We start from the raw sequence: 16,257 nt of genomic DNA, 5'->3' as shown, positions 1-16,257 counted from the left end.
CCGCTCAAACTTTTATTTTGGGAGATGCGGTAACATTTTGTGTCATGGAAATAAATGAGTAAAGCTCCCCTACATGTTATTTTTTAAAATACATGAGAGAAAAAAACATAATGAAAAGATCAGATTATATAAATGAATACATTATTTCTCCCCCTCCAACGCAAAAAAAAGGGAAAATTGCACTCAGCTGCAAAACTTTGTTTGTGCTGTAAATATCATTACCGCAATATCTTTCGTGAATCGGACCTTGCAACGGGGCAGATAGCGGTTGTGAATGATGCGCAATTCATAGTGCTATATCAGCGGCCGCAATCCATTCTTTGTGAATTCGCCCCACAAACTGGTAATATCTATTATATCAAGTCGAAATGGCTGCCATAAAAAAAAAGACTTCCCAAGTTTGCACCATTGTCCATTGATGTGCTACAGTATGGTGGTCCAGATTTATAATGTCACAACAGTTTATGGAGTATTTACTTTCTGCTGAATCACAGCTGTTTGCATTGAAACTACCCACCAACCTCTGTCCATGGCATGCCTTATCTTGTGTTAGTCACTGTAGACTAAATACTGAATAGGCAAAAATTTTGAATGAAGGCATATTTATGGGCCTCTACTAGAACCATGTATGTTTATGGGACCAGAGAACCTCGTGTAAGGGGCTCCACCCACTCCCATTTGAGAGAGTTGGGAGGTGTGCGGAGCCACACATTTGGAGCTGATCTCATCAGGGGAGAATTAATGACAGTGAGCAGAGTTCATTTGATGTGGCACATGCTGTGAGTGAGGAGCTCTCAGTCTCTTCTCCTCTAGATCTCTCAGGTGAACCTTTGTTATATGATGGAGCTAGACTTTCTGTTGTTTTTGTGAGACTTTAAAGGGGAAATTAATACCCTGTTGACCGTTAAGCTGACTCTGTCTTTAATTGCCACACTTCCACTATTTTCCCTGTCCTCCGCCCAGTCCTGTTACACTTCATTGTAACTTTATGAAGTTTAAGGTTTACAGATATATTCATACTAGTGTAGCTTGAAGTAAACTAATAATGTTAATATTTCAAATGCAGTTTAGGCCACCATTGTATTCCACTAAGTTTAAAAAAGCATTAAGGCTCACTCAGGTACACAGATAAACATTTCTAGTAATAAAAGCCTGGTGAATTAAGATCAACAAACTATCCAAGGACAAACTGGGCCCACACAGAGCTACAGAAGAGTCATTTATTACTCCATTAGAAGAAATACAAAGATGGCAGAGAAACTGTGATCACATTAGTCCTCTGAAAATAGAAAGAATGAATGCTGCTCACGCCAGGCAAATCCCCAACACGTGAAGATAAATGGCGACTGTCGAGATGAGAGGAAACATCATGAGATATCCGGCGTGTTTTAAATTCCTAGATTCACACATTAAGGCTCAATTTGCTACACCAGGGCTATCTGAAAACACGAGACGCCAGAAGAGTATTCCTCGAAGCAGGATTAACAAGCTCGACACCTGAACGACTTTGTGCTCAATGTCGTCGTTCTCGTTCTGGAGATTTATGTAGATGCTCTGTGTGTTGCGTCACAATTCTCCTAGCAACCATGGGCTGATTACTGGAAAACTGTGTGTGTGCACTAATATTAGCCACATTCAGGATATAACAATTGAGTGCTTCTGCTGGATGCGTCACCAGTTAAATAAGAGTGATAGTTGACCTGGTGCTGTGATTAGCTAACCAACAGGCTGGCATGAAGCAATACATCATTATTATTATTCTTTCATAACCAGTACAGAAATTGGTTCAAACATTTTGGAAAGTTTGCTTTCTTGCTAAGAGTTAGATGATAATTTCAAATACAACTCTCATATCTGTCCGTTAAATACGAAGCTACAGCTAAGAGAGGTTAGCTAAGCTCAGCCTAACTTAGAATAAAGACTGGAAACGGGGATGATTTTCTCATCTAACCATAGACTGTATATAAAAATGGACGACATGACAGCTCCCCAAAAGTGAAGCCAAAACATCTTAATTGCCCCCTGGTGGCTGGTTGCAGTATAGCTCACAGAGATGGTTTCTTTCATTATAGGTAGTTCTTATCACTCTGATGAATGTTCAAGCATTTTTCTGGTTTTAATTAAGTACTTGATGCTATAAAAAAAAGGGGGTGTGACGTCATGATCGGCAGCTGTAATTCTCTCTAGCTGACAAGCTGCGGCTCGCTATTGGTTCCTGTGGGTGTATGGGCGGGACTTCGATAGTGCGGCTCCACTGCCCGATCACTACTGCGCAGGCTAGAGTTGTTCCGATACCGACACCAGTATGGGAAATGCGTCCGATGCTGCCCAAAGTTCGGGATCGAGTACCGGCGAGTACGCCACTCTACGCACCGATCCGATACTATAATTTATTAACCCTGAAAAAAATCTACTTGTTTAACCGGGAATCAATTTTTCTTTGCCGCTAACAATATATATATATTTTTTTTAATCACGCTGATATCGGATCAGTAGCCAGTATCAGTCGATACCACAAGTTATTGGTGTCGAGAAGGAAATCTCAAGATGGCCGATATTTTGGCTTCACTTTTGTACAGTGGGAGGAAGTGGAGAAGTGTCGTTCATCTTTATAAAACAGTCTATGCATCTAACTCTGGCCAAGAAAGCGACTACGTGTATTTCCTAAAATATCAACCTTTAAATATGTCTACTGTTAAACTCTGCTTCTGTTTCATAAGTGCTGACAGAGGGTTGATTTTTGTTGGCTGAAATCTAAATTAAGGTTTTCAAACCTAGTTTTATTAATTTTCTATATATCTAAAATAAGTTGCTAGTTGTTGATATGTTGTGATACTTGTTGACCCAGTTTCCAGGAAGCCTCCTCTGTCCTCTAGTATTGCGGATTCTTTTCATTCCATCTCTGGGAAATTCATATGAAGTCTGATTTAAGTTAAACAGAGGTTGAGAGAAAAGAAGTGAAGCATGGCGTACTAGCCCTGAGCACCACACACACACACCACAGACAACAACTAGCCAGCCAGTAAGAACTCATGACCCAGAGGTCAACACAAGGCCTGATGTCAAGCCAGACCACTAAGCAAAACCAAATATCATAAATACGTTCATATTTTCGTTCAGAGGATACAGTTTTCACTAATAAAGCGATCCACGTTTGATATAAGACACATTCAAGTACTTCCATTTAATTTGAGGAACCGATATTTAATTCAAAGAACAATGAGAGCCACAGTTAAACTGAGCTCTAGGAGTGGTGCCTCTTGTTTCAAATTTGTGTGCGTGTGTTTATGTGTGTGTGTGTGTGTGTGTGTGTGTGTGTGTGTGTGTGTTTGCGTGAGTGTGTGTGTGTGAGTGTGTGTGTGTGTGTGTGTGTGTGAGTGAGTGTGAGGCCCAGAGGTGCTGGGTGTCTTGTGTCTGGAAAAGTCCAGTCCTTGGTGCGTTCAAGTCCAGCCTACACTTGGTTAAGGAAATGAGCGCGACCGTTGTCCTCCAGGCGGCGGGTGAGGATCTCGCAGCCGGTCTCCGTCACCAGCAGGGTGTGTTCGAACTGGGCTGAGCGCTTCCCGTCTCTGGTCACCGCTGTCCAGCCGTCGGGCCACGTCTCGTCTTGCCAGCCACCTGAGACATGACATGACACACACACAGCATCAATTAAACAGAGTTGTAGAAACAAACACTTCCAAGTCTGGCGCTGACTCACTGGATACCTGTCAGGTGTAGAGTGCTTTTTAAGATTTTAATGAACCGTTTTAAGGCATGACTGGGTCCTGCTTTATTACACATCAGCCAGTTAACAGCCTCGAATCCTCATTCTTCAGTTGAGGTTTGAGTGTAAAAGTAATCAAGTTGGAGGATGGTGGTGGCGCGAGATATCCAAATGGCTTGTGGCACTGTATTTCATCTAAAAAAATATATCCCAAATATGTTTTATTGTGTTGGATCAGACTACTGTAAAAAGTAATTTTGTTTGTTTTATGCTGTCGTGACTGTTATTTTGTTTGAGAGGTTTTCTTTTCTTTTCTTTTATGTGGTTGTTTGTTCGTCTTTTGTTGCTGTAGTTTTCATGCAACACTTTTTCTAGTACATTTCTTTTTTATAAAAAACGAAAAATCAATAAAAATATTGTTTGAATAAAAATACATTTACAAGTAAAGCCTATTCTCTTCAAAATCTACCTAAAGAATAAGAAATAAAATGCAGCGATGCACTGATCTGACTTTTTCTCAAAAATTAGTCAAAACTTAATATTCAAGTATATAACGTATATATATAGTATATAAATATAGAACTAAATTGAACAGATCATAGTCATAGTCACTGATACCCGATACAGCTATTTGAGTCAGTATTGGCCGAGACCCGATCCAATATCTGTATCGATGCATCCCTAATAAAATTACTTAATATTGTTGTATTATTAAATCTTTTACATCACTGTCAAAAAGTGACCAAGTTTTCAATACCACAACTTGGGCATTTCACAAACTTGCTTTAAGACCGTTCGATTTTTTTTGTTGTCCTAAGAAACTTCTGTATCTCCAAATTTGGACCGATAAAGTGTTTTCTTTTATAGGTTGACAACATTCACCTACTTCTAAAACAAAAAAAAAACATTAACAACCCAAATGAATTATCTGGAAAATGCATTGTGACAAAGCTGGAAACACCTTGCTTATGAAAAGTTGACATTTTGGAGGCACATGTTTTTCACAGGACAGCAATGGTTTAGACTGATATAGTATTATACCCTCTATCCTTGCTTTTTTTGTCTTTTGACTTCAATAGTTGTGTCAATTTATATCAATTCAAATAATTATTATCTCTATAAGTATCATTATTGTTCACATTATACCTACAAAAAGGTAGTTCCACTCACCTTCACATATCATGGGCTCAATGGTAAACACGTGGCCAGGCTTCATAACTCCAACTGCTTTGTTTTCTGGGAAATGAATGAATATAGAAATCATGTAAGAACATGTATGAAATTCAATATATTTAAAAACATATATGATGACGGCAGGCGTGCCGACTACTCACTGGCATAATGTGGCACATTGGGAGCGGTGTGGAAAAGTCTATGGATGCCGTGGCCGCAGTAGCTCCGCACCACAGAGAAGCCGTTGGCCTGGGCGTGCTTCTGAATGATGTTACCTAACTCTCTGTAGCGGATGCCAGGCTTAACTGTAAAATGAGGAAACATGAGGGTTATAGGGCTTGAAAAAACTGTAGTTTATAGTTGGGACACTGGAATTCTGAGGCCGATATTGATATTTTAGAAATAAATGATGTATTGCTAATATTTTTATTTACAAAAAGTCAATTATTACAGAGTTGTTACGTCAATTTCGTCCATGTTGGCTTAAAAGTTGAGATTGAAAGTTCATTCTTGACCTTGAAAACAGGTACACAACAACAGAAAAATACTGTTTCCAATGTCAAAACTGAACTTGCTCTGAAATGCTCCATGGTGGACAAACTATGTAATGGCAACACCTTTTTTTTAAATGAATTCAAATGCATCGTCTGCTTTTCTGCACTGCAATTGCTCGTTACTCGACATGCCGAAGCCGAAACATCCATATAATAATGTAGGACTGCACAAAACCCTAAACAACATGCGGTGACGGTGGGGGTTCCTACAGTCTCCATGGTATGCACACATCCATCAGAAAAAAATGAAAAGCTGGAATTCCTACCGGAGTCGATGGCTTGCATAAGGCATTCATACGTGGTCACAACCAGTTTCTTTGCTTCTTCATCCACCTCGCCGATGTAGAAGGTTTCGTTGAGGTCGCCATGGAAACCGTTGTGGTAGACGGTGATGTCCACTGCGCAAGAGTGAGACGGGTGAATGCATCAGAGCCATTGTGTTACATGACAAACTAGATTCTATTATGTTTAGCACAAAGACTGTTATGAATAACCTGGAAACATAATGATTTGTATTGGCAAAACATGGATATTTATAAAACATCAAACCATTTGCAAGGCCAAACAAAAATGTGTCTTTTTTAAAAAAGTTGCTGATGGAATTGGAAGTGCTATAGTGGGTAAACTGGGACTTTTCCCACTTAGGGAGAAATATAGAGAGAGCGGCGGATCTGACAAGCAAATCCCCTACTGCTAAAGGTTAATGAAACTATTTGTCTTGTCGGACCACGCAGCGAGAGATGAGTTGTTGGCAAGTGCTCCATCAGACGCTCTGAGGGGAGTGGCGGATGGAAGACATCGCCTTAGCAGAAATATTCATAAAGAGGCTAAAAATGGCCAAACTCCCGCTGACACCATTTCAGGATGCTGGTACAACCATTTGTCAAGGAGGAGGAATCTTTTTTTTTTCCATCCACTCTCTTAAATAAAACATTTCCCTGCATCCAAACTCAGCTGAACTGTTTTCTAGGACTTGGTTTGAAATTGAGAATATGAAGATAGTAGGTTTGTTTCTTAGGGATTTTACATATAAAGTCACAGAACAATGTGGAACAGTAAATCTAAACTAATTTTTTTTTTGGTTAATTCTAACAAATACAAATATATAACAGTAAAGCAATAATAGATATGTGAAAAACAAAGTGTTAGAAGCTGGTGCTAGGGGTCCCAAAATCATGTAATGTGTTGTGTAATGCGCATACCGTTGAGGATATCTCCCTCTTGCAATGGTCTTCTGTCTGGGATGCCATGGCAGATGACTTCATTGACAGATGTGCAGCAGGATTTGGGGAAGTTGTAGTAGTTGAGAGGGGAGGGGTAGCAGTTCCTCGCTATGCAAGCCTGAACAGAAAAAAGCATGTTGGTTACAGAGATACTAAGACAAGAAAAGGTTGTATGTTATGCAGATGAGTGACCCCTTTCCCCCCTCAGGTAGCTGCCTTACAGTTTATTGCAGTTGGTAAGGTCTGTATGTGTACACAGCAGAGGTAGAACCAAGTCATTGTTTTGTAAGTCCCAAGTCAAGAAAGGCAAGGCAAAAGTGAGCATGTCTCACATACCACGACACGCGAACGGACGGAAGGACGGACGAACGGACAGACACACGGAGTGGTATATACCCCAGACTACGTTGTGGCGGGAGTATAACAAGTCCCGAGTCAAGTCCCAAGTAAAGAAAAACAAGTCTCAAGTCAAGTCCCAAGTCGAGAAAGGCAAGTCCCAAGTCAGGTTTTAAGGCAAGGCTGACAAGTCCCAAGTCATAATGCACTCTTCACCAAATGTAATGCCATTTTAACAACAGTAACTGGCGGCAACTTGCACTCAGTAACGTAACGTTAGTTCTTTATGGTTTTCTCCTACAACTTGATTGGTTGCTGTTGAATTGTTTCAAACAAAGTGGATCTGGGGAATTAAGTGTAAGATAATCAAATGCCGGTCTCAATAATATTCACAAAAAATAGAGTCCAGTGTTAAAAAAAAAAAAAAAAAAAAAAAGAAATACTACTTTTCGGGGATGCAGATTAAACTGCAAAAGATAGAAATTCAGTTTGTTCAGTTAGTTCCCCACGAGTAAATCCTCTTCCCGGTTGATCGCCTGCATGCACACACTTTTTAAATAACAAACTTTTTAATCTTTGGGCTTGGGAGAAGGTGTCAAGTATTTTCAAGTCAAAAGGCTCAAGTCCAAGTGAAGTCAAGAGCCACTGGAAGCAAAAGTCCAAGCCGAGTTGCGAGCCTTTTTTTATTTTGTGAAGTCGAGTCTAAAGTCATCAAATTTGTTCCTCGAGTCTGACTCGAGTCCAAGTCATGTGACACCTCTGGTACAATGATTCTACATCCCAATGGACAGAGAATCATATTGTGTTTATGTGAAGGCTTCTTTGGTTAAGAGAGGACTCAACATCCCAGCCTCTATAATACATACCAGATGCACAGCATGGTCGATTTCTTCTGTTGTAACACCAATTTTCACCATCACGGCTGCGATGTCCAGGACTTCTCGTGCCAGCTGTAAATAACACACATGTCAAAAACCCAAAAATGCATTAAATGGAAAAAACGAATGGCAACATCGTGAAAGCAGCGACGGTCAGTTTAGTTACCTCGCACACTACTCTCATGCTTTCTATGTCCTCGGGACAAAGGGTCTTGATCTGTGACGTCCCCTTCAGAAACTGCTCAGACTCGGATATCCCTGTGTGAAGGAAACGAGGACAGACATCCGGCATCATTCACGCGCCAATGAGCTGACTCAAAATAGGACCTTGCAAAGCAGTCTGTCTTAAGTCTATCAACATCAGCATCGACTTGGGACCATCACAGACAGTTTCACATACTCCTGATTGTTTTCATTTTTTACATCATAAGTGACAAGTTGACAATAAGTAATTTCATAGTGAGAAGGCACAAGCATCATCGCCCCTTCTTGCAGTTACACAGTAACTGGTGACATTTCAACCAATACCTATGCATTCTTAGTAAGAGTATGTGGATGGATTATATATATAAGCCATTGTAACCACCCGTATAATTCACTTTTACCTTCTTCGGTGTCTGACTCCTCGCTGCTTCAACAGAGTACACGATTAATAAAGGAGGGAGGAGATTTTGTTTTCACTGATGAATCAACAAACATCTTTCAAAAAAACAAAATGCACATCTGTAGCCAAAACTACGCTCTCTTCTATGTAGGCTATATCTACACTCAGCATAAGCCGTGTCTAGAGGGGTCTACTGGGTTCACTAACACAATTTAATTGATCATATTTAGTCGGGGTTTGGTTTTCTTTTTATATCGCTCAGCCATATTTGTGATGTTAAATCTTTATTGTGATAAAATTAGACCAAATTTGATAAAGGGACTTCAATAATTTCACATTTTGTTATTTGAATTCTGCATAAATCCCACCCACACAGACAGCAAAGTTCTTTTCTTTTTATTTATTTTATTGAAAAGAGACCATGTACAGTTTAAAACATAAATGCCGACACTTGATGCACCGTACCAGATTATAGCTTTAAGCTAATTGTCATCTGTAGTCCCTTGGCAGGAAAAAGTAAAAGGATTGCCTTTTTTGTTCTGATTTAGTGTCACAGCGTCGGAACTCATTGCTTGAAGATCGCTCGAGGCATGCGACGTTGACATTGTCTTTTAAATCCCCCCCATCAAAACTCATCTTTAACTTAAGGCCCTTTTTTTTAATGTTTTATAAATTAAAATGTTCCTTTGTTATGACAGTCTTTCAACATAAATCCCAAGGTAAGAAGCGTCTGGTACTACGGACTACTAGCTGCTCCTGCACAGAGTACACTACTGCTATCAGCACCCGATGCAGAGGCAGATTCTAATAATGACACTCGCACTGTCGACCCTGAGGAACAGAGCAGGACTGTTTCGGTTTTATGGAGGAGAACAGAAGCGCAGGTGTCAGTGCAGCCAGCTGGGCAACACATTAGACTACCTGCAATTTTAACCACACATTAAAACAAGATCGTATTATAATTCTTGGACTGAAAAGCCCCATTCGGACCGTATTTAAATACATGTTGTTCGAGGCACTGGACTCATCAACAATTCGCCTGATCTATAATTTATCAACTCAACAAGATGATTGCTGGATGAACATGAACAGTTGCCTAGCAACACAGACTTTAGACAGGTTTGTGTACAAGTCAAACGCAAGCCCTCCTTTTGACCTGCAGAGCCGACAGTGTGTGAGCGTAACAATCAATTACACTTACTTACGCGTCGATACAGCAGCTCAGAAAAAAAAAGAAAGAGTGTGCACGTTATAACGTCTTCATATTGGGACCACTTTCCTTATAGGTTTATCAGAGCTAACAAATCAACCATTTGGTTGTTATTTTAGTTCCAGATTTGATGTCAGCTCAATAACAGTGTGCCGTGTTTAAAAAAAACAAAAACCTGTAACAATTGAGCTTCAGTCCCTGAGAAGGCATCACAGGAGAATGAGAAAGGAGACTGTAACCATGACTACCTGACTATGGATCTATGCAGTCAGATGACAAGGATGCAGAGGTTGCCATGGTTGCACAATGAATGGCTTTCCCAGAGAAACGGACGTAAATAAGCCAGGTGACAATTATAGGTGTCTGATAATTAACACAAGGGCAGACGGGTCATAAAAACACGGCGTGACAGCGCGCCTGTTTACTCATCCCTGCAATAAATCTGAAACCATTGGGGCCGAGAAATATGAGGGGGAGATATTACTGGGCTGTTTAACAGAGCAGCATCGATTCCAGCTAAAACACTAAAAGGGGAACCGAGGAATTGCATAAAAAGATCAGAAATCAATTCCAAAAAAAAGCCCAATCGAGCAATATTTTTCATCGCAATACTGAATCAAATTAAAACCCAGTGAAATGATACTAGCACGACCAATCCTACTGAGAGTACACGTCACTCTGCAGCTGCATGTCAGCCGCTTGCGCAAACCACACCACAAGTGTGCATATGTATGAACTCATTTGTCTTGTTCTTCATTAAGTTCTCTGTCTTCAGCGTTGCCTACAGGGGTTCAGGACGCTCAGACTGTGGAGCTAACTGTTTGTACAGAGTTCTTTAGCCTACAGCACAAGACATTATCAGCTTATCTGTGTATTCATGCAAAAACATACATAATACGCATGCATGGATGACTGCTTTGTCTATTGTTGTAACAAACTGAGGCAGGCCAGCTTGCTGCTCAGGATGTGCACTCACATATTATCTAATCTGTGCCATCAATGGCCAACTGTTATGTTGAAGTCATCTAAAAAAAATCACTGGGCAGTCTTTACTCAGCCAGTATACGGCAATTAATTTGATTCAGGATCGCACAAAAAATCTCATCTTTCACCAATATAGTGATGATACCATTAGATATACAGGATAAACATGCATTTATATTAGGGCTGTCTATCAATTAAAATATGTAATCGCAATTGATTGCATGATTGTCCATGGTTAATCGTTATTAATAGCAAGTCAATCACACATTTTTTATCTGTTCAAAATGAACATTAAAGGGAGATTTGTTGAGTATTTAATACTCTTATCAACATGGGAGTGGACATACTGTATATGATTGCTTTATGCAAATGAATGTATATATTTATTATTGGAACTTAACTAACAACACAAAACAATGACAAATATTGTCCAGAAACCCTCACAGGTATTTAGAATAAACAAAAGATATGCTCAAATCATAACATGGCAAACTTAAGCCAACAACAGCTGTCAGTGTGTCAGTGTGCTGACTTGCCCAAAAACTGCATGTGATTATCATAAAGTGGACGTGTCTGTAAAGGGGAGACTCGTGGGTACCCATAGAACCCATTTTCATTCACATATCTTGAGGTCAGAGGTCAAGGGACCACTTTGAAAATGGCCATGCCAGTTTTTTCCTCGCCAGAATTTAGCTTAAGTTTGTAGCGTTATTTAGCCTCTTTCGCGACAAGCTAGAATGACATGGTTTCAGAGGTTATCTAGTTTCATATGGTACCAGTATCTTCACTCTAGCTTTAAAACTGAGCCCGCTAAAACCTAAAAAAATGCAAGTTGCGTTAATAAAACTGTTATTATCGCGCTAACTTTGACAGCCCTAATTTATATATGAGGTTAACAGCAGGGGTGGATGAAAAAAAATCAAATCACTATTACCATCTTCTATGACTCATAGGATGACTCATAGGATGCTGCTGTGATTGCAGCATCCAGTTGTTCATCCTCAAAGAAGGCATGCATTTGGGGTGAATTATGGATTAAATGACTTAATAATTAGCTTTATAAGACAAAGGTGACGCATTCTGTTAATACCTTGTACCCAGTTTCCGAAATTAACTTTTTGACTCACCGGCTAAGGGGACTGGTAGATGAAAAAATCCACCAGTCAAGCATATTCTTTTACCGGCCAAATTAATGTTTGAAGCAAAATTATTTAGATGTATTGATCATTGGTTAATCATTTCAAGCCTGAATACAACTCAAGAAGTCTTGATCTTAAGTGTACTCTAAATCTCTAAATGTACTCAAGGATCAAATTGAGACTCTCAGCATAGTTTTTTATTACATGACTATTTTGGTATAAACATTTACCCCCCAGTATAGCCAGATAGCCTTCTGAGATTTACTCGCCAAACGGAAAATGTACTCGCATTTTTGCGCTTGGTGGGTGTTGATTTCGGACCCTGCTCGTACTCCATCACCTACACACGTTAGCAGAGCACCGAAACTCCAGCACTAACAAATGAGATCGGCTGACCAACACACACTTTTACAAAACTTCAACCAACTCTGGTAAGATGAAGAAAATAACTTGGTCGACAGTCTGTTTCATTTCAAAAGCCCTGCACCTGCACAGTGTTTTAGACAATTGCTTTCCCCGGTACCAACACTGCAGTGTGAATGGCAACTTTTCCAGTGGAATAAGGTAGTGTTGAGTTATTGTAAATACTTTACTTTAAATACTACTTATAGTTATATCAGATTTTTGCATGAATTTAGCGTTTTTACATGACAGAGTGTTTCTCGTGATGCCAGGATGTTAAGGCTATGCCTCCAGGTAAACAATATGTTACACTCAATAGCATTGATTTGGTGTTGTTCCTATATATTTCTAAGAAAAACAAAGCTGAAATTGCAGTTTTAAAGAAGATGCCAAAGTCTCCCAAGTGGACAATGAGCCGATGTGATCGACTGAAACCATAATTCCTTGAGAAAGAAGCATAGTTACCTCTGGGATGATCGGCATAGTCAGGTCTTTGGATGTCACCGGGCACGGGCCTCATGGGAGTCTACACAAGGAGCCAAAAAGAGGACAGAAACGTTATGGAAATCACAGAAATCAGCACATGGATAAGGAAATACATTAATACAAATATACACTGACAGGTATCAGTGTATGACCCTGTTTGGGATTTCTCCATGCTTAGGTAGGCCTGCACTAAAATGATAAACGACCATAGTTACCGTAGTCTGATATTTACGGAAGTAAGAAAGATATCTGCCAATCATGCGTTTAATCTTGATTGAATATTTAAATCGATTGACAGCCCTGCCTGAAACCAGTCTGAGTATACTGACATCCTTTCAGCTAACAGATTGCACAACTGTAACCTCGCACGGCAGCTGGATTCTCGCGATGTCACGAGATTACGCGAGAATAGCGGGATCAAATATCTCTGAAAAATCCATCGTGTCGGGCTCCAGGTAATGCGTTTGTGTCCGGCTCGCCAAACAACGGATCAATCAGCGTCCTGTGAGTAGCTACTGCAGGCTACGGGTGTGGCTTAGGTGTGTGTGAGACCCGGTGAGCCTATAGTGTGAGGCGACACGGAGAGGGTTGACTGTTTGTTCTAAACAACAATGGTGGCTCCTAAAGAGGTTAGCATAGCTGTAATAGCATCAGTTATATCAGAACTGGAGAGTATTTTGTCATTGAAAGAAGAGGAAAGTACGGCACTGAACGTGTAAAGTACAACAGTGTTTTCGCCTTCAGTTTTGCTTTCGTTAGTTTCATTGACAGATGGTTCATCCAATCACCTGCCAAGGATTTTTTGATTTTAAGTGCCTGCCCTTTTCCAAACAGTTTCCAATAACGGCTTCTCAGATGGCTTTGTTAAAAACAAACCACCTGACAGGGTGAGGTTAGCACAACTGCGTCACAAGGGAGAAGTTGACATTTAAAACATTGCGGTAAAACATTAAAAAAAGGTCAGTTGTTTCGGCTGTTAGAGGTTAATAATCAGGAACATTGTGACAAAAATGAGAACAACCAACTGGGACAAAAAAGGGTGGCATCGCTTATGCATGACTGCACTTGAGTCTTCTTTCCATTTTTCAGTTAATGAATCACACACGGCAAAATATGTGAAATTATAGAGTTTCTGTGAACAGCAAGAACTTACCAGTGGGTAGTGAGGCTGTAGTTTCCCTGTGTAGCGGTAGCCCGGCCATGGGTCTGTGTTGATGTCATTCTCCACACAGTTCTTGGATTCAATCTGGTTCTGGTCCTCCTCTGACAAAACACAACACAAGGTATATCTGAAGCATCTGACACCACTGTGTTAACTCACAGTCGAGAGATATCGTCTGTTCTTGACTTTCAAAACAAGCGCTAATTAAACACCATGTATAGGTTCATTTGTCAGTTTCTAAAACCCACATGCACCTTATTCATATACTGTGAAACAGTCCACCATAGATGTTAACAAAGACCTGACAACGGTCAGAAATACATACTTGCTTTTTTGTGCAGCAACTTGTGAGACACCCAGCTCCCTTTGAAACATTCCTGGAAATGAAAACACAGACAGAACTCTTAAATGGGGATGTACAATGATTGATACAGTGCAAATTGTGCACAATCATACAATTAATTAATGTCTGACAATCACATGCATGGTCACTGATGTGCAACCCATTCAAACCTGACTAAAAAAACAATGTCACTTGTAACAGATATTGCACCGTAAAGTGCCCTAGAGGGTAGAGACGTTCACAACTATGTGTTTGACACAATCACTGTACCATTTACTGCTCATTTCAATGGTGTTTTGTGCCTTATTGGACAGTTAACAGCAGAGAGAGAGAGAGAGAGACAGGAAATATAGAAAGCAGGGTCAGATTTCACAGCCAAAAATGCAATCACAGCAAAGATCTGTAGGGTCAAATACCATGGCACCACAAGACCATTTAAACTGCAAGCCAGCCTATAACTATTTATAAAGCTTTGACTCAGAGAACATTGCAGAGCCCTTCTGCAGTTTAATGTGTAATGCATTATTGGCAGACTTTTTCCCAATGTAGTGTCTTGCAAGAAAAACATGGCCCCAAAGCTGGATCCACAAACATTTTTACCACTGATAAACTGTCATGTGTGATTCACACTGACTTGTTACATACAAGCCCTCATAGCATTTTAAGTGAAAGCCAACTGTCAATGACAATGGGCCAGAAAAAGTCCTGTTCAGCTGAACATCTGTATAAGAAGTGGAGAGTATAGCTTCTGTTAAGCCAAGAATTAGGGTCAAGTCGTTAAGAAATCCATCCTTAAACTGACAGATTTGTGAGTGGGGTTTGGTCTGGTAGATCCACAAACTTTACCACTGATAAAACTGTCATGTGTGATTCACACGACTTGTTACATACAAGCCCTCATAGCATTTAAGTGAAGGCTAATGACAATGACAATGGGTCAGAAAAACTCCTGTTCAGCTGAACATCTGTATAAGAAGAGCTTCTGTTAAGCCAAGAATTAGGGTCAAGTCGTTAAGAAATCCCATCCTTAAAGTGACAGATTTGTGAGTGGGGTTTGGTCTGGTAGGAGAGAAAGTACCAGTGAGGTGAGGGGTGAGGGTGAAACATCGTGACAACAAATGCTCTGTCACGCAACATTAACTCTGTGGAACTTAACACCCACTACTCATCATTACTTGCAGTCTATTGCATTATTAAAACACCTCCACAATATGCATTATTTCATACAGTTTTACGCTGTCAGCAAATTAAGTCCACACTAAAGGCTATAACTATTTATAAAGCTTTGACTCAGAGCATTGCAGAGCCCTTCTGCAGTTTAATGTGTAATGCATTATTGGCAGAGACTTTTTCCAAATGTAGTGTCTTGCAAGAAAAACTTGCCCCAAAGCTTGATCCACAAACTTTACCACTGATAAACTGACTTGTTACAAGCCCTCATAGCATTTAAGTGAAAGACAACTGTAATGACAATGGGTCAGGAAAAAGTCCTGTTCAGCTGAACATCTGTATAAGAAGTAGCTTCTGTTAAACCAAGAATTAGGCTCTAGTCGTTAAGAAATCCCATCCTTAAATTGACAGATTTGTGAGTGGGGTTTGGTCTGGGAGGAGAGAAAGTACCAGAGGTGAGGGGTGAAACATCGTGACAACAAATGCTTTATAAAGCTTTGACTAAGAGAACATTGCAGAGCCCTTCTGCAGTTTAATGTGTAATGCATTATTGGCAGACTTTTTCCCAATGTAGTGTCTTGCAAGAAAAACATGGCCCCAAAGCTGGATCCACAAACTTTACCACTTATAAACTGTCATGTGTGATTCACACTGACTTGTTACAAGCCCTCATAGCATTTAAGTGAAAGCCAACTGTAATGCCAATGGGTCAGAAAAAGTCCTGTTCAGCAGAACATCTGTATAAGAAGTGGAGAGTAGCTTCTGTTAATGCCAAATCCATCCTTAAAGTGACAGATTAGTGAGTGGGGTTTGGTCTGGTAGGAGAGAAAGCACCAGAGGTGAGGATGAAACAATTGCTCTGTCACGCAACATTAACTCTGTGGAAC

At 40.1% G+C, this 16,257-nt stretch overlaps 1 protein-coding gene across 1 annotated transcript in view; it reads right to left on the bottom strand.

The window, feature by feature from the left end:
- Positions 1–1,206: 1,206 nt before the first annotated feature.
- The window catches only part of metap1 (methionyl aminopeptidase 1), a 15,891-nt gene continuing 840 nt past the window's right edge, over positions 1,207–16,257 (bottom strand). Inside the window, exons 2-11 of the mRNA XM_074609720.1 lie at positions 14,183–14,234; positions 13,849–13,958; positions 12,675–12,735; positions 8,037–8,128; positions 7,859–7,942; positions 6,636–6,774; positions 5,700–5,831; positions 5,041–5,184; positions 4,877–4,942; positions 1,207–3,618 (exon numbers count right to left, since the gene is read on the bottom strand). Coding sequence (XP_074465821.1) covers positions 3,452–3,618; positions 4,877–4,942; positions 5,041–5,184; positions 5,700–5,831; positions 6,636–6,774; positions 7,859–7,942; positions 8,037–8,128; positions 12,675–12,735; positions 13,849–13,958; positions 14,183–14,234 — 1,047 coding nt within the window. The 3' untranslated portion in view covers positions 1,207–3,451. The remainder of the gene's footprint in view (positions 3,619–4,876; positions 4,943–5,040; positions 5,185–5,699; positions 5,832–6,635; positions 6,775–7,858; positions 7,943–8,036; positions 8,129–12,674; positions 12,736–13,848; positions 13,959–14,182; positions 14,235–16,257) is intronic.

This window comes from Sebastes fasciatus, chromosome 15 (genome assembly GCF_043250625.1).
Source record: "Sebastes fasciatus isolate fSebFas1 chromosome 15, fSebFas1.pri, whole genome shotgun sequence".
Lineage (NCBI taxonomy): Eukaryota > Metazoa > Chordata > Actinopteri > Perciformes > Sebastidae > Sebastes > Sebastes fasciatus.
This window is presented reverse-complemented; position numbering and strand designations above follow the sequence as displayed.